The sequence below is a fragment of the Erpetoichthys calabaricus genome, chromosome 2 (assembly GCF_900747795.2).
Source record: "Erpetoichthys calabaricus chromosome 2, fErpCal1.3, whole genome shotgun sequence".
Taxonomy (NCBI): domain Eukaryota; kingdom Metazoa; phylum Chordata; class Cladistia; order Polypteriformes; family Polypteridae; genus Erpetoichthys; species Erpetoichthys calabaricus.
The window spans coordinates 198,942,914-198,965,911 of NC_041395.2; the positions used below are offsets into that span (position 1 = coordinate 198,942,914).

The following is a 22,998-nucleotide window of genomic DNA, read 5'->3' on the forward strand; positions in this document are numbered from 1 at the left end:
TTTTCCTCCTCGTCTGTTGTCCAGCATTTCCAAAACATTCCACCTTTCCTGTGATGAGCGGCTCCTAGTGACTGGTAAAGTTAGGAGTAGTATTGGGTAAATTGATAAAATGCTTTTACTTCTCCTCCTAAGAATATGACCAAATTTGCATCAATCTCAGATTTTTGAGCATGTAGGAACCATTTTCCTACTCAGAGATGCGTGATAAACATGGGCACTGGTTTCCAGCTTACCACTTAACGAAGCAGAGCACGCTAAGCAACTGTTTATTTACATTTACAAAAATTTATTACAAGAGCAGCTAGACAGGAAACTGGATGTCCTTTACTCTTCTAGGGACTTGGCTAAAAAAGACTGTAGTATAGTGTATGTCTAGCACAAAAATTCAGAAACATTAGTGAGGCAGCCAACACAGCAATGGAGTCTCCCACAAGTCCAATCACTTGTCAGTGCCCACGTTCCCCATTTTTTCTAAAACAGTTTCTTGTTTTGAACAAAGATGGCCTGCCTGATTTTAAGATGCTGAATCTTGTGGTCACCTCATGAGATGCCTCTAAACAAGACTGAAAATCATTTGACATTTTAGTAACCACTGTGCCATAAGTTTGTCACTAACATTATGGATTGAAGGGAGATGTGTTTGTAGACTATCCCCTGCCGCAGCAGCCTGAAAGATCCAAATTTAGCACATGATCCAAAATGAAGGCAACATAAAACATTAAAAAGAGGCAAAAAGAAAAGCAACTGCCAAACTGATTCCAGTTGTTTAATTTCTTAAATAAAAGGTGGTTGGTACATGATGACTGAAAGCAAACTTATTTGTGAAGCCACAGAAATTGCAAGCGAATCCAGAGCAAGTGCATCTCTACTTGCAGCCAACTGCTAGAACTCACCTTGACTATCAGCGGTCATTGCTGTTAGGATAGAGGTGGTCACTCTCCAGAAAATATTAGTTTTTCTTTATAGAATTGTGCTGTGCATTCAATCAGAGATGTTGATCTTAAAAGCAGAGTTCCTTCCACTACCCCATTGGATTATAAATCCAACATAATAGGATTTAAGGACACACAGCATAACTAAAAGTATATGTCCCCAGCAGTAAATGAATTGGGACACAGCAAAATAATGCTAGAGCCCAGGTAGGCTCTGTTCTACCACCAGCTTATTAGAATGCTGGATTGGGACAGGGATCTAGTGATACAGACCCCTAGGAAGGTATTACCCAATCTACACACCTAACCTAAAAGTGGTAGGTAAATAAAACAGATCAACAGGAAAAAACTCATTAAAAACTAGATGGGAACACAGGAGGTTTACAGTAGCAGTGCATTAATGGAGGCTGTCGTATCCATGCATACTAACATTCAGCATGGCCAATGGTCAACTACACACCATCAAGTAGGAGTTAGCTAGTCCAATGTTCACCCTGTTAGTAATATCATCTAGGGGGAAGGCTTTATCACCCCTTAAAGGAACTAAGCCTAACAGGAGGGGAAGGAACACACAGAATGAACCAGATTCAAGGGAGCATCACTCCAGCTTAAGCAAAGTGTTATGGAGTCTGTTATATGTTCACGGGGACAGACACACATTAGTGTCAGTTCCAATGGTTTGCTACTTTATATTCTGGTTCAGTAGGTAAAACTTAAGGAGATGGAGGTATGATTTCCTGATTAGTGGTCAGATTAAGATGAAGCTAAACTGATGGAGTTTCCTTGTCTTCTTCTAACCTTCAGGGGAATAGCCCATCTGGGTAAAAGAGCACAGAGAGACAGAACTTTGAGATGGCCACATTCCTACTGCTCCATAAGTGACCAGCCTAGCTCCTTCCTATGCATGATGGACAAAGCACTGAACCGAGCAGCTCTCTTCTTCAATACCCAATCAAGTTAGCTAGACTGAGCCTCAATAATAGTCATTACCTGAGACAAAGGTTAGGCAGGGTCTTTCTAATAGATATGGGAAGGATACTACCCACCCCCCAAAATAATCAAAAATTGAATAGGCCTATGGGTGGAGGAGTCCCCACGGCTTTCAGTATGGGGAGGGGTTTCCAACCTAGCTGCAGAGAGAGATGCACTTTAAAGATGTTCTAGATATGATGCACGTTGCTGTCAGAGCTCCACACTTTCCACTCAAAAATGAAGTTATCTGTATTAAGCTTCCCACTTTCCCTTCTTTAGATAAGCACAGTTCACCTTGTCCTTCGCCAATCAGCAACAGTACCATCTACTGCCTGAAATCAGTCACAGTGAGCCCTCCTACATCTGACACCCTGCCCGGCCCTGAAGCCATTTGATAGGCAGGCAGCTCCTGCCACCGAAACAGAGGACAGCAAGATCATCGATGGAGCAGAACAAAGCAGATTTGGCAGTTGCACCTAGAATCCGGGAGAATAAAGTTTCACCCAGGCACTTAGAAGGCACACCATTGGCTGCCTTAAAGACAAAAAAAAAATCTGAAATGACGAGACCCTTAGCAAAAGGTGCAAAAAAAATTATTAAAAAAAAAACAAAAAAAAAAACCGAACAATACTCTTATTTACTTGAACCAGAACCTCCCAGGCAGCACCTGTTACCATGAGAAGTAGAGTGAGGTGGAAACCAAGAGCTACATGCTCCTGGACTGCACCCCAAGCAGCAAAAATAAAGACATTTGCTGTTGCATCACTTAGACACAAGAACAGACAAAATAAAAGGCCAAAACAGGGGCAAGGGGAGGTGCAAGCAAACAATACCCAATAGGGGCAGATTAGAACAAAAGAGAACCACCTGCCCTCACAGTAATGTTCCATTGAAAGATCCAATCCAAGCTGGAGGGAGTGAGAGGAGATAAAAAAAGGACCCTATACCAAAAGTACCTCTTATCTTCTTTCACCCTAACCCATATCCAGCAAAGTCCAGCTTCTCTACCAAACCTCGCAGCGTTTCCCAGGATTCATTGGCGAGCCCAGTGTGCAGCCAAAGTGCTCAGCAAAGTCTTTGGAGTTAGAAAGGGTTCCGATAACCCGGTATTTGGGTGGGCTGTGTGGATCTGTCATCAGCCCTTCATGGGCACTTTCAGGAGTCCATACGGAGCACCAGACCTGAAAAATCATAGGAGAATGAGAGAAGTCCGAGTATGCGTTAAGGTCCTCCACCTGCCAATCTGAAATATATGGACATTCTCTTTTCTCTCCTCTTACAGAACAAGCAGAGCTAACAATAGACACTACCAGCTCCACAAAGAACAGGAACTTCAAGCACTTTTTTACATGCATATTGCTAAACAATTCCATATCTAAACCCCATCCTTAAACTCTCACCTGTGCAAAGCCCACAAAGAAGAGCTGGTCATTGGTTAACCCTACAGCTGGCAGATGCTTTTCCTCCCTATTGTTCTTGAGCCATTTCTTATATGCCTGTTGAGATTGAAACAAAGACGTTCTATTACAAGTCAGACGCCGTTCACTGCTCCCCATGAGAATGAGTTATTTGGAGAGAAACCTACATGATAGGCAGCTTTAAGCCCCCCATTGTCTGCAATGTTCTCCCCAAGGGTCTGCTTGCCATTAATGTGCTCTCCATTGATGGTGTATTGACCGTACTGCTCTACCATGCACTCTGTGCGGTTCTTGAAGGCTTCCACAGAGGAATTGTGCCACCAGGGTCGAAGGTTGCCATCTTTGTCATACTCACGTCCTGCAAAGACAATCCAGAAATGGAACACAATAAGCATGATATCTGACATCCAATACCATTTGCCATCCTTGATTTCCAGAACTAACCATTTGGATTTTCCATCCTCATTGCTATGTGTAAAAGCTTGGTAATCTAATCCTGGCCATCTTTTATGTTGCTAAAAGGCCTCTTGATTCTTTTATTAATGCAAATTCCCTCACCAAAAAAAAAAAAAAACTCATATTCAGGATGGGGTTACACCTTCTCACCAAGAGTAAAAAGAAATTTTTAGCATTTCTTAACCTGTGAGTACAGTAACCTAGTTCTTAAATATCTTCTACACTGATCTCTAACTGAACTCTATGTGAACTTCATGATTCTCAATTACAACTTCTCTGGTTGCCATAGCCCTTATTTGCAAAAGTGGTAATGCCCAATACGGACCTTGGTCATCAAAGGCATGAGTTAGCTCATGTCCCATCACAACTCCTATGCCACCAAAGTTGAGGGCCCTGAAAAGGAGGAAAAGGCATCAGCAAGTGACATTTGAGATCAGGTCTATGACAGAAACATTTAGAGAAGTGAACTTACTTTGGGTGATCACGGGCATAGAATGGAGCTTGTAGGATGCCTGCTGGAAATACAATGCCATTCTTGGTGGGCATGTAGTAAGCATTGACTGTTGGCGGCGTCATGCTCCACCTAAAGAATGAACAAGAAGATGCATTTCATAGTAACGTGAGAAGTGAGCATGGCGGAGGGCATCCATGTTCTCAGCTGTACCAAGTCAGTGAGCGGTCTGTCCCATTTTTGAGGGATGGGAAGTAGTGCCTGTTTGGTAAGAGGTTGCTAGGGCCAAAGGCATCATAATAATGATGCTAGCAGCCATAAGTCTTAAGGAGAACTTCTAACCAAAACAAAGACAACTGCACTAGTATTTGGGCAGGTTCAACACATTCCAGTGTTCCCCAGCATGATTGACTGCATCCTTGGGGGGGTAGTTTAATGAAGCTATGGGGGTTAACAAGAGACTAAAATAGCATCTAGACAGTTGGGGGCAGCATCTTGCTCTAAGCAGCAAGAATTAGTGCCATAATTAATAACAAAAAACTGGACTGAATTAAATGTTGCCTTTCCAAAGGTGGGGACATGTGGGAGGTCATCCATGAATGCAGCCCTTTAAGGGGGTGGCAGATGATCCTGGACCAAAAATGTTGGGATCACATTGCCATAAAAAAAAAACAAAAAAAAAACCAGACAGTTGAAAAGCTACTTGAACTGTTAAGGTTATCTAAAGAAGCAGGGGTTCATGGAGGCCATAAGCTGCTACAAGGCATTCTATCTAATTGTCTCTAAGACAGCCCCAACACGGACAGTGATCTCAACAGGAGTTCAAGTGTGTTGTTTGGATGCAAGGCTCAAGTGGTGAGAGGAAGAGAGCAGGGGCCTTGTGTATAAACCCTTGCATAGGATTCCACACTAAAATTATGTATAAGGGTGGGGAATTCTAAAACCGTACTTGTATCACATGCTATACCAAGTTCCTTTATACAGTTGTGCTCATAAGTTTACAAACACCTGTTAGAATTTGTGAAATATTATCCATTGTTTGGACAATATAAGTAATCATGCAGAAAGCTCTCGCTCAGGCGAATCAGTTTATCACAGCCTAATCATGTATGCCATTTTTAAAATCACAATAACTGAAATTACCCAAATGGGTCTGATCTAAAGTTTATATACCCTTGAATGTTGGGGCGGATAATACACACACAGAGAAGTTCAAATTAAGGGTAATTATGGGAGAGTGTCCACACCTGTAACTTCATTGATTGTAAATCTGCGTTTGTATAAATAGTGAATTTAAATTCATACACTCACTAGCGCACACTTGAATTTATTCAAACACACAGTGGGCACTACGTCTATGTTCGGACATAGAACACTTGCAGCTGCTTGCACCAAACCATTAATTTCACACAAATTCAAAGCTGCAGGGAGATACTGCATAAAAAGGCATCTCCAATTACCGATGTCATTCGCTGCACGAAATCAGAGGGTGTTTTTCCTCCTCCAGTTGCACGCACATTTTACCGGTGACTAGCGATCCGCTTTGTTGCCAGAGACAGAACTTAATTTTTTTTTCAGGCTTGGTGTGGCATTTGCAGCAGCAACATGTTGCCATTCAATATATTTGTGCTTGTTGTAGACAACCGCGCCGAGGTCACCAAATAAAAGGTTCTTTTTCTGTCTCACACAACTGGATGCGTCATAAGGCTGCACTACCAGCCAAGGAAGGTCTGCAGCATGGCGTATGCATATGTAGGAGGTTGATTAGCATGGTACATATATGGTTGTTTCCGGGTGGAACCATACACACTTACGAACGTAGCTTTACAAGGCATTGTGGTTTATAAAGGGTAAATTGAGTAGAAACATGCGTACGGCCGATTTTATGAAGTTTATTTTTTTTTGTGTACGCGTATTTCCATGCTCGAATTCACTCGAAGTTTTATAAATGAGGCCACAGGTCTGTCAAACCTTGTACTACAGGAAGTGGAAAATGAATAACCCAGCGACCAGTATACTGTACGTCAGTTCATACATGCGCAGACTCAACTTCTCATACCCAGCATCATAAAGTTGACCCCCGGCGCCACCTCACACACTGCACACACTCTCATCTCACATAACACACTCGTGCACACTTCCATTCAGTCAAACACACAGTGGGCATTATGTGAATGTTCAGACATCCAACACTTGCAGCTACTGCCACCAAACCATTATTTGACACATATATCCACCTTTTCTCACCCATCCCAAGAGCCAACCCCACCCCATGACCCCCCTCCCGTCAACACACGCACACCTTTATGGACATTTCCCCCCCCCATGTATAGGACAAACTATCGAGTAAACTCTTCTAAAAGCATCTTTTCGTAAGCTTTAAATGGTTTCAAGTTCCTAAATTGAAACCTCTCCTACTCATTCATTTGTGCATTCGATCTCACAAACCATATGAAATGGGTATTGCTGTCTCCAGGCATACGAAAATTCAGATTGCTTCTGTACATATGGTGGAATGATTGGGCATTGCGTCGCCTTGCTTTCACAACACATCCAAAGTCAAAAATCCAAAAGAAACTCACTGGTCTTTGTTAGGAGGTTTGCGCAGTTGATCTGCCATCACTTTGGCTGAAAAGTTGTAGAAATTGAGTGTATTCTGGAAGAAGTTATCTTCAGAGACTTCATACTAGGGAGAGAAGATGTAAATCACTTCACTGACACTTTCTTATGTAGTTGCTACTGTTGTTGGGTTGGTATGGAGTCACCCCAAATCCCGACCCCCCCCCCCCCCCCCCCCCCCCCATAGCAGCAGTCTGGCCTATGCTCAAGGATGCGCAGCCGTACTCTGCAGAAACCCACAACCCGTGCCTGTAGCAGATGAATAAAAACTAAAAATGGTAAAGCAAACATTATGCTTTAAGCATTCCTCTTTGAACGTTCTTTGTTTTGTTTACTTTTGTATGCAGTTGAGCCCTTTCCTAGAGTACAGGGATTTTCCTGTTACATGTGCCAATGTAAATGCTCACCCCATCATAGACATCATCTAGTTCCTTAGTGTCTAGGATGAAATCCGGAAATCCTATCATGTCATAGATTGCATCTGCCTGGAGAGAAGGAAAACCAGAGAGGTCAGTTCCTGCAGCCAATAAGTAGGTCTCTTGTGACAGAACCTTAATTTGAACACTAACATGACATTCTCAATTTTGAAATAGGGAACATAGAATTCTCCCTGTTGACAGATGCTGTCAGATGGCATATTGACCTTCTAACTTGGGAGCTAGTTAATCTAAGACAATGCATAGTACACTCCATGTAACAATGCACAGGTTATATTGGTGGGTAAAGCACTTAGAATCATATTGTGTCCAAAAATGGCCCAACTAGCCAATGAAGTAGACAGCTAGCTGAAAATTTCTGTCATTTACTGAGGCAAGATTTTTTTATTTTTAAATATAGAGTGACTCATCCAGGAAGGCAGCATGCCATTGACGGCTGAACCAGTGAGGCAAATTATCATTGGCAACTGATCCAGCGAGACATCATGCCATTATTACTTGAGAAGACTAAGAAAATCAATTAGGCTAAAAGACAGATTCAGGGAGAGTAAATACTACTATTTCTAACAGTGACTGACACAGTTAAACATACTATCACCACAATCCAGATGCAGCGAGGCTACTCATGCTATCAAATCCTGCTCTGATCAAGTGAATTTTTTTCCCCTACAAATAAATAATTTCACCTATGAAAATGTTAGGCTGATCCAAAAAAAAAAAAAATCATTGTGGGCTAATCACGTGAGGAGACAGGTTATCCTCACCAAGGAGGTATCTTAGCAATACCGCTGGTGGTTAAGTACAATTTTCAAAAGTGGAGCATGAAAAGATTGAGTGCCAATATAAAGGTAGTCAAGCTGATGGGACTTTCAACCCCAAAACTCTACTTACTTTCTCCTTTGCAGCAAGTCGAGTCCGGTTGTCCATCCAGCGGAGCTCATCCAGTCCTTCTTTGAAGGCCGTCCTAATTTCATTGATCATTTCTTCTGCCTGCCAATGAGAAATATAGAATAAGCAGAGAAGCAAAAAGAGAGTCAGAAAGGGCAGTCAACAAACCAAGTGCCAGATTCCCACCAAATTACTACTATATTAGCCAAGTTATAGTGGTTACTTACAATCTCCTTGCTATGTTTATCAAATGTGGCTTTAACAAACAGAGCACCCAGGGCAAAGCCTAATGTGTCATCCGTGTTCCCAATGCAGGTCTGCCAACGGGGCATGCAAGACTGTGAAAAGAGTAAGCAACCATAAATTGAAAGCAGTTGCAAATTAGCCACTGATTAGGAGTCTGGGAGAAACACATATATACACATTACTGTTGATACTTGCTATTTACAATATGTCTGATATGTGTGCACACTGCCCCAGTTTATGTCAGACGCACGTTATTTTTTTTTACTTTTATTACACTGATCAGTTTATATGTATACTGCTATATTTATTGCAGTTTGTTTTCACTATAAAAGAGACTTGTGGTGGTATTGTTATAAAATAAAAGTAGGACTACAGCAACCAAAACCTACATTGGCCCCAATGTTCATGATTGAAGGGGTCCTTTACTGGACATGGCTGCAGGGGAGTTTTTACATTTGTAGTGCTTCAAGTTCACCTTGATCATTCTTGACAAGAACTGTGTCAAAGAGAAGTAGTGTGGGAAACAGAATGATCTGGGCTCAAAGAACATACTTCCAAATCAATTTTCTTATTATACACAGTTTGCCCTCTTCAATTTTCATTTTCATTCAGATTTACAATTGTGCAAAAATTCTTGGTTCTCCTGCGGCCCTGAATTGGATTATGTGGGGTTGACATATTATCCTGGTACTACCCTAGAATGCTGACGAGTGCCCCGACAGATGTCATGGCGCTGGACATGTATTATTTTTGTTGTTTCTCTGCTCCACTCAGAATCCGATTGCTTTTTAAGAAGGAGATTACACAGATTAGAAATGAATGCAAAGTAGCCAAAACCTAAATTTTGAAGGGCTAAGCCTAAATACAAACAAGCTGTAATTTACTTTTATATCTTCACAAGAGCAGTGTAGATCTCCGATCATTCCCCACCACAGACAGACAGACAGACACACACACACACACCCCTCACCTTCTTGGTGCCATAGAGACACTCGAGAAGCTTATCCTGAGCATTCTCAAAACGCTGGTCCAGACTGGAAGCAGTCTTCTGTACCAGGTTCCATATAATGTAGTTATTTAACAGACTGGAAGAGAACACAGAAGAAGTGGTCAAAATCAGCCGAATAACTCCTATCAGCAGATAACAGAGGATACAGGATACAAAATTGTTTAAAATTTGCTCAAAACTACCAACAGGAGGATATATCGCTCTCTGATATCTAACACATATAAAGGCCATTCTTACCTTTTGTCCGTTTTGTTAATTAACTCGGAAACCTGCTGGAGGTACTCCTTGGCATAGACAACCACAAGCTCTGTATCATTTAGATCCAGTGGGGAGAGTGCAGAAGACAGGTAGTCCAGCCATTCCACGGAGGGGGCAAGCATCTGCAGTATAACCAAAAGGATGAATGGATAGACACTTAATGTGGATAAAAGGATAAACAAAAGGGTGGAGAAACTGAACAGAGGCAAAAAAATATGGGGTAAGACAGGACAGAGATAGAGAGCACAGTGAAGAGAGAAGATTTTTAAATAAATAAAAAAAAAAAAAAAAGACCGTTCAAGGAAGGCCACAGGGGCCTGAAAGAGGAGGAGGAGGATTGAATCCAAGGCAGAGGATCCAGAAATCAGTACAGTGAATAAAGCAATAGGAAAAAAAATAAGTACTCCCCGATGTATAATAGGAAAAAGCTGGAGACAGAACAATAGTATAAGAGAACAAACATAGCACAGGGAAACAGATTGTGAGAACAAACTATGCACGAGACAGGACTCATTAGCTGGAGGATACTGAAAGAAAACAGAACCGATAGGAAAAGGAAGTAGAAGGGAAAAGATAAAGGACTAAGAATTGACAAGAAAGGAGGATAGGACAAACAGGAGAAGACACAAAGACCAGAGATCTCCAAGCAAACTGGAATATTTGTTATTTTAGAAGCCAATGGCCCAAAACTCCACACATATCTAAGTGTGATGTTGGTCTTAGCCTTGGACCTCCATTCTAAATTACCACTGCACAAAGTTGGGTCAGGAAAGTGAATATCCAAAAGCACAGGATAGGAGCATCCACTTTTGCCTGAGGGGTACCTGTAACTCTGCGATGGTAATCTTATGGTAGATCTTCTCCTCATCTCGACGCTCATCCTGAGGCACAGTGATGTTGGCCAATGTTGTCTCAAAATCCAGGATCTGCTGCATCTGCCAGCGAGTACTGTTACGGTCTCCTCCCAGAAGAGTACCCAATTCCACCATGTAGTCAAGGTATGCAGTCAGGACCTGTAGTCAGGAGGGTCAGAGGCAAGTAATACAGGTATAGCACAGCATTGTGACTCTCAGTTGCTTCAGGAAACATCAGGTGAAGGTAACAGGGGAAAATAGGAAAGCTACATTCTACTATTTGTTACTAGCTCAGGAAACGTGTAACAAACCAAGTATGGCTACTCATTTAAAGAAAAATGTGCACAGCACAATTACCAATGTCTCATTAAATCTTTCTTTACCCTTAAAAAAAAAAAAGAGTATATATGGAAAGAATGTTCCCATATATGTACTGAAATTATTAATGTAAAACTGGTGTGGGACTCTGTCAACTCAAATACAGGAGTCATCACGTGGAAAGGACCACATTCCAGTTGTTAGGATTTCAAATTTGACTATATTGTCAATTGTACATACTACAATGAAATTCTTACTTGCATGTCTCAACAAACTGATAAGGTTTTTGGGAAATACAAAATGTCATAATGCTGACCCTAACATGGGGGCAACCTGTTACTGCGTCCAAGTTTTAGGGGGTTCTGACAGAATTATGATACACTAGTAATGGATTCAAATTATTTTTGGAAGTTGCAACCTTTGCCTGCTTTTTCAACTTTAAATTTTTGGTTAGTGTTTTGGATCAGAATTTTTAGGGTTTTCTGCATTTCTAACTAAAGACACCTGCTTGTTTTTGGACTAATGATTTTTGGACTGCTTCTCCTTGTGACATTTTGCTTGCCATTTTCCTTCACGGACTTACCCCATTTACATCTACTACTCACCTTTTCATTGGCTGTCTTGTTGAGGTAATAATCCCTAGAAGGAAGGAACAATCCGGATTGATCAACCTAAAAGGGCAGAGAGGAGAACAGAGGATTAGGTTGCCATACCCAACCTGTCCACCTTCATTTCCCGGTCACACCTCATTGGTAACCACAGATAAGAACTGTTCCATGGATTGTAACTATAATAAAAACAGTTCAATTCTAAATGGCACTAATTTAGTAATGTGTCTCTTCGGCACTTTTCTCTCAAGAATATACCCTAAATAACACCCCTCCTGTTTAAAAAAAAAAAAAAAAAAGGGCCTCTCTCTTACTAGCCCCCTTACCACTAAGGGGGTATGAAGCTCATAATGGACACAAAACTCAGCAGTGAAGCTTCTTGCTCAGGTCAATCATTTTGTTCCTTCCTTTTACAGCCAAAACCTTGCATCATTCTTTATGGTTTCATTTCACATAATGTTGTGATAACACTACAGTAACTGTGAGGTTCACATAGCTTAATGGGAACACATGCATTTTATACCTTTCTACATGAACTTTTTTTGTGTAATGTTGCTGCAGATCACTTACGACAGGGAGGACTGTAAGCTTTGCGGATATTTTTTGATCACTTTTCATTTTCTGGATGTTTTTCTTTATTTGAAAAGTGTGCAATAATCATTTGTTATACATATTGTGGTTTTGTGCTCGATTCTTGATTACCATCCTCCATATTATCAACCCCTATTCTTCACAGCTGGATTTTGTCCTTCATGGTGTCACGTTCCACTTGAGGAAATAAACAAGCTGGACCTGCCCTATTCAAATATTAAAGAGGCCTTTAAAGTGTACATTTTTGGTACCTTTGGGTAGATCTGACAACAACCAGATTCATCTTATTCTTAATTAAAAGCCTGTTATTTTACAGCAACCGGTTACTGCCAGAAAGTGAGGAAGTGGAGCTTGGTGGTTGAAATGGCTCTGAATGACAGTTTCCAAAAAAAATAAAATAAATAAATAAATAAAAAATGGGGATGATACTGAGGGACTCAGCCACTGCATCACAGACCATATTAACTTTTGGGTGGTACCCTCAAAGCCTATTACTTTCCAAACAAACATGCAGCCCTGGATACAAAAGAGGTAAAACATCTCCTGAAAGAGAAAAATAAAGCATTGAAATACAATGACAAATAGGCTCTGAACAACACACAAGGGGCTGAAGAAAAACTGAGTGAAGGAAAGTAAGCTTACTAGGCCAAAACAGAAAACAAACTCAATCAGATCATTAAGGATATCTGCAAAGAACTATGCAGAATTACTGGACTCAAGCAATCCAGAACTCCTGTGCTAGAAGGGGATGTGGACAAACCTAATGTCCTAAACCAATTTTTTTTTTTAATTGTTTTTTTCCTCCCATTGCTACATCCTACCAATGACCAGTCCTTCCACACCATTTCTACTATATCAACAACTCCTACCATGTCAATTGGAATGGCCAGTGAGAAGTCCGCCTCCGACTATGGGTATAGGCTGTCCATAACTGAGGCCCAAGTGAGGAGACAACCAAGGAAGTTACACACAGGAAAAGCTGATGGACCAGATGGAATCAGTCCTCAAGTTCTTAAGGCCTGTGTAGACCAACTTTGTGGTATCCTCTGTCACCTGTTCATCTGTTCTTAAGGTTCCAGAAAGTACAGCTGCGGTGGAAAACATTTTACATTTTTTATGCTCTAAAGAAAGCAGGCACCTCTTCACCCAATGACTACAGACCAGTGGCTCTTATGCCTCTCATGAAGACATTCGAGAGGCTGTTCCTGGACGATATGCGTCCACTTGTGGTAGGCCACCTGGACCCACTGCAATATCGCACAAAGACTGGAGTGGAGGATGCAATTATCTATCCACTTCACAAGATGTATTCTCAGCTGGACAAAGCTGGCAGCACTAGGATTCTGTTTTTTTGATTTCCAGATTTTTCTTGAATACCTTTAATACCATTCAACCATCTCTGTTAAAGGGTAAACAGAAAGATATGCAGGTGGATGAGCTAATTGTGTCCTGGATAATGGACTATCCATCAGGCAGTCACTCTCTCCAACAGTGGTCTGTGTCTTCAATATGGAAGTGAACAACACTGGAGCACCACAAGGAACACTCCTGTCACCTTTTCCCTTTACTCTGTACAACTCTGAGTATAAATATCAGGTCATGTCACTTGTAGAAATTCTCAGATGATTCTGCACTTATGGGGTGTGTTGATAAGGGAGTATAATAGGAATCAGGTAGAGAACTTTGTTGGTGCAGAAAGAATTGCCTGCAACTTAACATCAGCAAAACCAAGGTCGCTATTCAGGGAGTGGATGCAGAGGTAGTACGGTCTTACAAGTACATTCAAAACAGTAACAGGTTGGACTGGTTTCATGACACAGTGGGACTGTATATATTACTGAAAAAAAAAAAAAGGACAGATAAGACTTTTCTTAGGATTCCATTAATGTGGTAGTCACACCATGCACATCCTCTACAACTCTGTGATGGCTAGTGCGTTTTTCAACACTGCGGTGTGCTGGTCTGGTAGCATCACTTCACGAGAGGCCCATAGAATCATCAAGCTAATTAAAAAGGAAGTTGCAGGTAAGGAACACACTCTGGATCCCCTGGAGGTCACAGCAAAAGGAGAGAATTAAAACAAAATTATGTGCCATTATGAACAATAGCTGCACATCCTTTCCCTGACACACTAACACGGAGGAGTTTTTGTTTTGCTGACGTACTGGCCCTGCTTGTGTTATTAGTGGCTAAGATGAGTTTTCTGTTTCCTTGGAGGCAGAGCCCTTATATATACATACACACACACACACACACACACACACACACACACACAAAAGCAAAGGGATTAGTGGAAAACCTGCAGTGGATGGACTCTTGTGTCTTAGTTGGAAGGACAAGAAAATGGGGTCCAAGACATCTCACCTGGATGACATTACTATTAGAGTTCTTTGGATCCACGCTCACATAGATGGTGAAGAAAGGGGAGGCCCTGTAAGGTCCCGAGACGGTCTTCAGGACCTCCATAAAGGTATCTTTCTCTTTATCCCAGGGTCCACTGATGTTCCAGCCACCTATCTGTGAGAATGGAGAAAGGGAAATGTTTAGCATTATTTGAACCACATCGTCAAAATGAAAGAGGAATTCTTTTCCTTGGGCAGTGTAATTGCACAGGTCAAGTTCCTTTGTTGATCAGACTGGCACAGGAATCTTTGAAACTGATGGTCCAACTCAGATGCCAGACTTACCCTATTGATGAGGTCGATCAGGGGCTGGGCTCCCAGTTCCTCTATCTTGACTTCATTCAGACAGGACAGGTAGTACCGCTGTGCCTTCCTCTCTGCTTCACTGCTGGAGTTGAATGTGGTGTTCTCTACAGGGAGACAATCAGATATTAACTCCCCTTTCCCTTTATGGTTTTCTCAAGTGACTGCTCATGTTTACTCAACTGTATTACTTCAAGTTCATGAAAATAAGTCCCACCAAAACCAATCATATGTTTCACCTTTCAAAACCCACATACCCCGAGCTCCATGGCAAATGAGACAGTATAGAGAAGTTTATCTATGCAGCCTCCAAACCATAGGAATGACAGCTGATCAGCAGCATGTACATATACTGAGCAGCAGAATTAATGAAGCTGCAGAGCCACAGGTCCTGTACAAGGAGATACACCCAGTATGTGGATGTAGGAGTGAGTCATAGATCACCATTGAAGATTTTGATTACATTTTCTCTCCATCTGTAATTCATAGTAGACATCACAAAACTCCAGCTTTGCCTCCTGGATTCAGCCTTATGCAATTTAGCTATAATGCATCTTCTAACAGGATATGTTATGTCTTACTGTCTTAAGTTATGTTGCTTACATTTTGGCCCAATCAGAAGAAAGTAGCCAGCAGCTTTGCAGGTTCTGAGTCAGATGTTGTTATATCTTTTTTGTGCATGTTCAATTAATGGATCCATCTTGGTACACAAGTTCAGAAATGTCAAATTTCAGTAACCCAATGTCTATATAGAACTGGATCTTTGGTAAAATATTCCAACAGTTAAAGCTCCAGGACACTAAAACCTAGCAGGGTCAATCTGTTGCAAGTTTGATTCTGTACTACCGAAGCCTGATCCTGCCAGATCTTTGTAACCTGCAGTTCTATAAAACCTAAAGTTTGAACAAAGTATGATCCCGAATATCTAGAAGTTTTGGAGAATCCGACTCTGATAGATCTCATGGGCCTTCAGTTTGATTAAGTTAAACCTTATCCTCCTAAGCTTCAGTTCTACTAAGTTTTACAGTACCTTTGTAGGTCTCTAACTTTCAGTTTTACAAGCTTGAAGCATGGTCTCAGTAACATGCAGTTTTCCAAATCTGAACTCCAGCCCTGTCAAGCTCAAACTATACTTTTACAAACTTGTCATCGTAGCCTGCCAGATCATAAAAAGCTGTGGATTTACAAGCCTGGCATATGATTTTTACAAGATGCATAAGCAATGATTTCATAAAATCACAGATCAAAAGATATTCCGTTATTTGCCATTGAAGACTTCGCTTGAAGAAATTCACTCACCAAGCAGGTGTTTAAGAATGGCCTGATTTTGGTCCCAGATACTGTTGAAGGTACTCCATCGAGAACGTCCATCAGGAAGTGGGTTTTTCCTCATCCATCCTCCACAGGCATACTGGTAGAAATCCTCACAGGGATTCACACTGCGGTCCAGAGCCTCAATGATTTTGCTGGACACAGTGATGCAGGCTTCAGTCAGGCACAGGGAATGGGCAGGATCTGTTGTAAATCAGGAAATAAACTCAGCCACACACAAAATAAGGGCCATTTAGGCAGTGAGGAGATAATTCACTTCCACTTCTTCAGTAGCCCCTTTGTCAAGCAGTACTATTCCTCTCTGTGCCAACCAACATCAGGCAGCTCTGAAAAGGCTCGTTCTAATCACAGCTTTAATTTACATAAGCTCACCTCTGCTGTAACTGATTCCCAGTGATATCACACAGCCAAGCAAGACCAAAACTGTGAAAAGAAGCATGCCTGACAGCAACATCTCCAGCTGAGTCCTCCGACCCACAGGTCCCAGAAAATGTATCCCTCCTTTATTGAAACCAACCTAAAAGCAAAATAAGAGATCAGTTGTGGTTTCTCCTCCTCTGCAAACTGGCTACCACAATCCTAACTGATGAAGCTGTGAACATTTAGATGCCCTTCTATTGATCCTTGCCAAACACTTACTTGTTGGTCAAAAACTTCTTATTCAAGCAGGTATCTTAAAACGTACTTCGAAAGATGACACTACATGCTTCTATCCTAAACACCAGAAACTCATCTGAGAAACCTCAGGAGAGACTAATTGGATGAACCATCCACAAAAGGAATCCTGCTGTGGGACTAACGCAATCCACGAGAAACGCATTGTGGAAAATTCCCACACAATTGAGCAGAAAGGTTGTCAGGTTGAATAAATCACCTAGATGAACATAAATACATAACAGAAACCAAAACGATGGGTGTCTTCAAGAATACAAGGCATCTGACTTTAAGGGTCAGTAATAAATGTCAAAAAGCAGCAGAGGATGCATGGACACACATGGAAGGACCAGCATATGCTCAAAAAATATATCTAAGAGCTTCCACATTTCTTTTACACCAAAGACAAGAAAATATCAGATATTTTCATGTACTTTTGAGAAAATAAACACATACACATCTTTTAAAGAGGAAAAGACATGACAAACAAAGAAAACCTACCCCTATACCCCTCAGGCATGCAAACCCTACCTCCATAGCTTTATAAGCTTGGGCTTGCATCTCCTTGTGCTTCCATTCAGTGCTAACAGCCATTATGGTATCAATCACTTCAGGAAGTCCTACCCTTATTTAAGATGGTTACCTCCAAAGCTATTCCTTACTTTGGGTACTGTGTTGAATATCTTTTCTATTAGAGACTATTCTTTCTATCATTCATCCCTTTTCAAACCCACTTATTTGATTTTTGGGCTATAAGGGGACTGTGCCTGTCCTGGCACCATTGAATTCAAAGCAGAGCTAACCCTGGTTTACATTCAAGCACACATCTGCTGAGCCAATTAAGAGCAAAAGCAGGCAATTAACCTAACACATGCGTTTAAGAAGTGGCTTGAAAAATGGAGTAGAAACTCATCCAGACACAGAGAGAACTCCATGCAGGCATTGATCAGACTAAGACTTGAATCAAGTTTTCTGAAGCTGTGAGTTGGTAGAACAGCCCTGATAGTAAATGCAGATATCACAACTAAACTGCCACATGGAGTTCTGGTTAGGGATACAGCTCTAATTTTCAGCCCCAAAACACTACAAGTACATTTCAACATTTTCTTTGTCTCTGCAGGTTATATGGCTGTCCTTCTCCATATCAGCCATACTGACAGGCTAAAACAAGCACCAGTTGAAGTTAAAGAAAATGAATGAGGAAGGGGTGATAACCAGCACTGGGGCACAGCTGTTTGCTCTGAGTGAAGATAAGAATGATGATCCTAGAAGCAGGAAGGTTCCTGTGAGGATTTTCAAGGTCTCTTACATAGGATTCATCTTTTTTTCAAATTTGCCCACTTTTTTTACATTGCAAAACCATGGGCTGAAATGAAACGAGAATAAGGTGATAGGCACAAAACCACCAAAGGGAAAGTACTTCTCTGTCATAATCTGTACACTTTGGTGAAATTGGAGCATTGCTCACTGCCTATACATATGAGGTGTTATGCTGGGTGGTATTTGCACTGGTTTTAGAGATAAATCAGGAGTGTAAAAGTCCAGTCCTGATGTAGGTGTTCATTCCAGGTCATTCTATGTACATACTGCTCCTAACTGAACCTGCTTCCTTTGCCTTAATTTTAATTGATTTGCTTTTTTTATATTCATAACCCTTAATTGTTTCTTTTTTCAATACAAGGACATAGATTATCCACTAATTTGGGGAGAGCTCAGACGTAGTTCCTGAAGGTCCACCATTTTCCCTCTTGCCAATTCCATAACTAAAAGCCTGGCCTTGTTGTTAATTAAACTTATTATGTAATTGCATGGCTTGTTGGAGCTCCCAATCAGTTACAACAGACAATCCCAAAATGTTTGTTCTCTTTTTTTCTGAGAGCACCAGCCAAATATTTTTGTGGCCCAGATCTGATCAATATTATTGAGACCTTCACTTTTTTGTTTTCAAATGCTTTATTGAAAGAGATATTGTATGATGGATAGAAAGGTGTAGATTGTATCAAGTCAGCTGGGCATTTGTTGCTTCACTTTATATCTCTTTATTATTTAGTTGTTGGTTAAGGAACAAAGAAACAACCGAGAGGTGTGGATCTTAAAATGCAAGTCAATTAAACTTAAGGGAAAAGAAATATGTGTCAATAGTAACCACAACTGGTTGCCAATTAGGAAAGTGGCTGGAACAAAAACCTGCATGCAGGCTCCCAGGATGGGGTCTTGACCTAGCTGCTATATCTTGCTCACTGCCTCTAATGAAGCAGGCGCTATACTGGGGTGGCCAATGTCTGATTCTGGAGAGCCACAGCAGCTGTAGGTTTTTGTTCCAACCCAGTTATTTAATTAGAAGCCAATCCTCACTAATAACAGCTCTTATTTAATTTAATGGCTTATTAGTTTTTTAACTCTACCATATCAGTTCATTCTTAAATCATAGATTTCTCTTCTTTATAATAATACCTGTATCATCCAAGTGACTTGAAGCCCAAAACAGAGGAGTAATTTTCATCAGTTTCCTTCTGAGTACTTAATTAAACCAAACAGTGAATGATGAATACAAACAGGTGGAAATGGAGACAAGCAAGATGGAGAACTGCTGGTTTCCTTGTCATTTGCATGTTATTGCTAATAAGGAGCAGTTGAAACAATGAATACAGCTGTTTAAGAGTAAAATAAGAAATTAAGGGTTTGAAATCTTAACAAGCTAGACATCTAAAATGAAGCAAAAAAATGTCACTTGAGCAATAAGTGCTTCATCAGCAATGAATGATTTCTCATGAAGCAAATGGGCTGGAACAAAAACCTTCCAGGACCATCGTTGCTTAGCCCTGATTTTATGGCTAAGTCTTACTGAGTCTTAAATAGCAAATTAAATGAAGTTAATTAGTAGAAAAAACTATTCACTAATTAGGAAAATAGTTAGAATGAAAACCTGTAGCCACACTGTGACTGTCCAGGATTGGAACTGGCCACCCCTGTGCTATACAGTAATTTGATTAACTCTTGGCATTCCTACTGAAGAGCATACTATATTGAAAGTGATTAACCATGGTAGGGGACACTTGAATGAATCTAACTCTGTAGACCAAGGATGCTACTCTCTAATTAAAAATTAACCAATAAATTGAATTGTGCCTTCAATAGTGAGCATTATCACAAGATATTGTACAGGCCAAACAATGACACATTCACTCATTTTCTGAACTCAAATATTCCAGTATGAAGTTTTTAGAAGGCAGAAACCAGTTCTTTGAATGATGAACATTAGGCCAGATGACAATTGCCAGTCAATGAAATTGCACATTTTTAGGATGTAAAAAGCTATCAGCTTATGCAGAGATAATCTAGGTAGATAAGTCCTAGGTCCTTCCTGTATGGAGTTTACATGTTCTCCTCATGTCCATGTGGGTTTCCTTCGGGTGCTCTGGTTTTCTCCCACAGTCCAAAGACATGCAGGGTTGGTGATGCTAAACTGACCCCTAAAGTGTCTGTCTCTGCCAGTTTCCCCAGTGACAGGCTGGTGTCCAATCCAAAGATCCAGTGATCTGTTTTAGAGAAGCATGTTTCGAAAATGGATAGGTGGAGTGACCACTAGGAGGTATATCAACGCTCCAAACCCCAGACACAACTTCAAAGACACAAGTCTTGGGTTCAGATTAACTTTTTTTAAATAAAGAAATACCTTTAAACAGGCTTCTTCGCTACAAAGTTCACAAAACCATAAAACAATTTCTCTTCTCTCTTTTTCCTCTTACACACCTCCCAGGCAAGCTTTGCCCTTCCTCCACACCTGACTCTTCCTCCTCAAGTGAGGAGCTTCCTAAAGTAGGGCAAGTCCGTCCCTGCTGCTCCCCTTGGCATCACCCATGGAATCCAACAGGACTACATTTCCCAGCATGCCTTGCAGGTGTGTGCATGGCTGCTTTGGTCCAGGGACACTGCCAACAAGCATATTGGGGTAGCAAATAGTCTCGAAATGCTGTCTCCCCCAGTCCTTCCATTATACTGGCCTCTTGAGGTGTCATCCGCTGCACTCGGGTCCCAATCCATGTGGTTCATTGTGTGGTGGGTGCAGCAACGTGCTATCTACACATGCTCCCAAACTATGGCTAGGTAAGCATCTTCTCCTCAACCCTGTTGGGATGCCAGTCCATCCATGCTGGCATACCATACCAGCCTCCAGGCTAAGACAGGGAATGTGGTTTATCCAGGCTGGAATGCCTGTCCATCCCTTCTGTCTATTACAGAGGACACTGTGGGAATGTTCAAACTACCTACAGATCATGTTTGGACTGGGATTAGAACCAAAGGTGCTCAGCTTTGAGGCAGTGGCACTAAATACTGTTAACAGTATATGTTATTTATAAAAACATGTAGGCATTATACTGAGCAGAAATGTGATTTTTTATGGATGTTAACACTCTGATTTGTACCAAGGGTACCATCAGTCCCACAAACTTTATGGTGAAGAGCAATATATGTCGTGTGACTTCAGCTGCCCCTGTTGAAGTGAAACATTTCTGAGTGTGATTCCAGTGATTGCATGATTGTCACAAATGACCATATGACTGTCACTTAAAGGACTGCTTTCTTTTTGCCCCCTACCCTGATTGGGCACTTACCTCCATACAGTCTGGAGATGCTGCCCCGTCTGCTGGAATTTCGGTGGCATCATCGTCCTCAAATGTTGCCCGCTTGTAGTTTGACATCTGTGAAAATGAAGAACAACAAAGAGCTCTGTGAGGATTACTGAAGTGTAAGAGGGGGAAGTCAGCAGTTGAAAGATGACTCACAAGTCACTCTTCACAATATTGGCCATATGTCTTTTAGTAATAGTGCATAGTGTCCCACTTCTGAGCTGGAGTCTCTCTCAGTCTGATTGTTTGTAATAGACAGCTGCAGTCACCCCCCATGCCAGGACTCCTGAAAGTGCCTAAATTACAGATGTGTGTATTGAGACAAGCAGCACAAAGTCTTTCTGCTCTCCTACACAAGCGAGGTGTAAAGCATTGAATGAGTAGGGTGCAGTCACTCACCATTCACGGTGACCCTAAAAGAGTTTCATCTCAGCCACTGATTCCTGTGGTGACCTTGAGAACTGGTTACTGAGCCTCTGGATGTCCTGGAGTGAGTCACACACTCTGCCAGCATGACCATACCCCACAATGACCTGCATATAGTGCTCCAAAAAGAGTACTCAGCCCACAAAATTTCATATTTTATTGTCTCAACTACTAATATTAAAGTAAGAACATCTCTGGTGGATCTACAGAATAGTGCACACCAAACCAAATAAAAAAAAACAAACTGTAACCCTTTTAACAATATGATAAGAAGGAAAATCAGTCTTGTAAAAGTATTCATACCCTGTGTAAATAGGTGTGGTTTATTATGGTAGGAAGTCACTCTGTTTATTTATTGGTCTCCGCCTGGTGGATCACGTGTGTTCATTTAATTTATGACAATGAATGCTCCTTCTCTCACTGAGGTCCAGTTTCACACAGCAAACCAATATGGAAACAAAGGAGCATTTAAATCAAGTCCAGGAAATAATTATAGACAAGCACCGATCTGAAGAAAAGTACAAGACCTTCTCAGCTGCACTGAACGTACTTTAGAGCTCAATGCAGTCCATCATATGAATGTGGAAAACTGCAGCCACACTAATCAAGACGGTCTGCTTCTCTAAACTTAACTGCCAAACAGGAATGATACTTGTTTGAGAGGCTACTGTGACACCAGCTGTCATTCTGACTGTTGTGCAGAGGTAAGTGACTGCAATTGGAGAGGATGTTCACAGCATAACAAACTCTAAGGCATTGCACAAAAAGGAGCTCTAAGGGAGAGGCCCTGGCAGAAAACGCATGAAGTTTGGGAGTATGATGAGACTAAAGTGGAACTTCTTGGCTTGAACACAGAGTGGTGTGTGTGTGTTGTGTACATACCAGCCTAAGTAACACCATCCCACTGTAAAATGTGGCGGTGGCAGCATGATCTTGTGTGAATGATCTTCAGCAGTAGGGACTGCCAGTCTGGTCAGGATTGTTGGGAAAATGAGTGATGCATAATACAGACAGATGCTGGAGGGAAACCTGCTACCCTCTTGCCAAAAAACTTAAATTAGGGAGGAAGTTTGTCTTTGAATGGGACAAGGACCCAAAGCATTGGACAACAACGGATTGGCTTCTAAAGAAGAAAAGTGACACAGACATAATCCTGACCTAAATGTCATTAAACCCTTATGGTGAAACCTAAA

General features: G+C 41.3%; 1 protein-coding gene across 3 annotated transcripts in view; it reads right to left on the bottom strand.

Annotated features, from left to right (window-relative positions):
- Positions 1-752: 752 nt before the first annotated feature.
- ece2b (endothelin converting enzyme 2b) overlaps positions 753-22,998 on the bottom strand; it is a 50,566-nt gene continuing 28,320 nt past the window's right edge. For 2 of the 3 annotated variants that reach the window (XM_028794995.2, XM_028794997.2), the window contains exons 2-19: positions 21,365-21,451; positions 16,467-16,611; positions 16,062-16,277; positions 14,745-14,869; positions 14,422-14,574; positions 11,464-11,529; positions 10,511-10,699; positions 9,666-9,808; positions 9,390-9,504; positions 8,401-8,511; positions 8,177-8,275; positions 7,256-7,333; positions 6,812-6,915; positions 4,251-4,361; positions 4,104-4,171; positions 3,490-3,680; positions 3,305-3,400; positions 753-3,085 (exon numbers count right to left, since the gene is read on the bottom strand). In XM_028794995.2, coding sequence (XP_028650828.1) covers positions 2,909-3,085; positions 3,305-3,400; positions 3,490-3,680; positions 4,104-4,171; positions 4,251-4,361; positions 6,812-6,915; positions 7,256-7,333; positions 8,177-8,275; positions 8,401-8,511; positions 9,390-9,504; positions 9,666-9,808; positions 10,511-10,699; positions 11,464-11,529; positions 14,422-14,574; positions 14,745-14,869; positions 16,062-16,277; positions 16,467-16,611; positions 21,365-21,451 — 2,274 coding nt within the window. In that variant the 3' untranslated portion in view covers positions 753-2,908. Of the gene's footprint in view, positions 3,086-3,304; positions 3,401-3,489; positions 3,681-4,103; positions 4,172-4,250; positions 4,362-6,811; positions 6,916-7,255; positions 7,334-8,176; positions 8,276-8,400; positions 8,512-9,389; positions 9,505-9,665; positions 9,809-10,510; positions 10,700-11,463; positions 11,530-14,421; positions 14,575-14,744; positions 14,870-16,061; positions 16,278-16,466; positions 16,612-17,279; positions 17,372-21,364; positions 21,452-22,998 lie in introns of those variants that run through there. The other variant, XM_028794998.2, reaches the window with a different exon arrangement.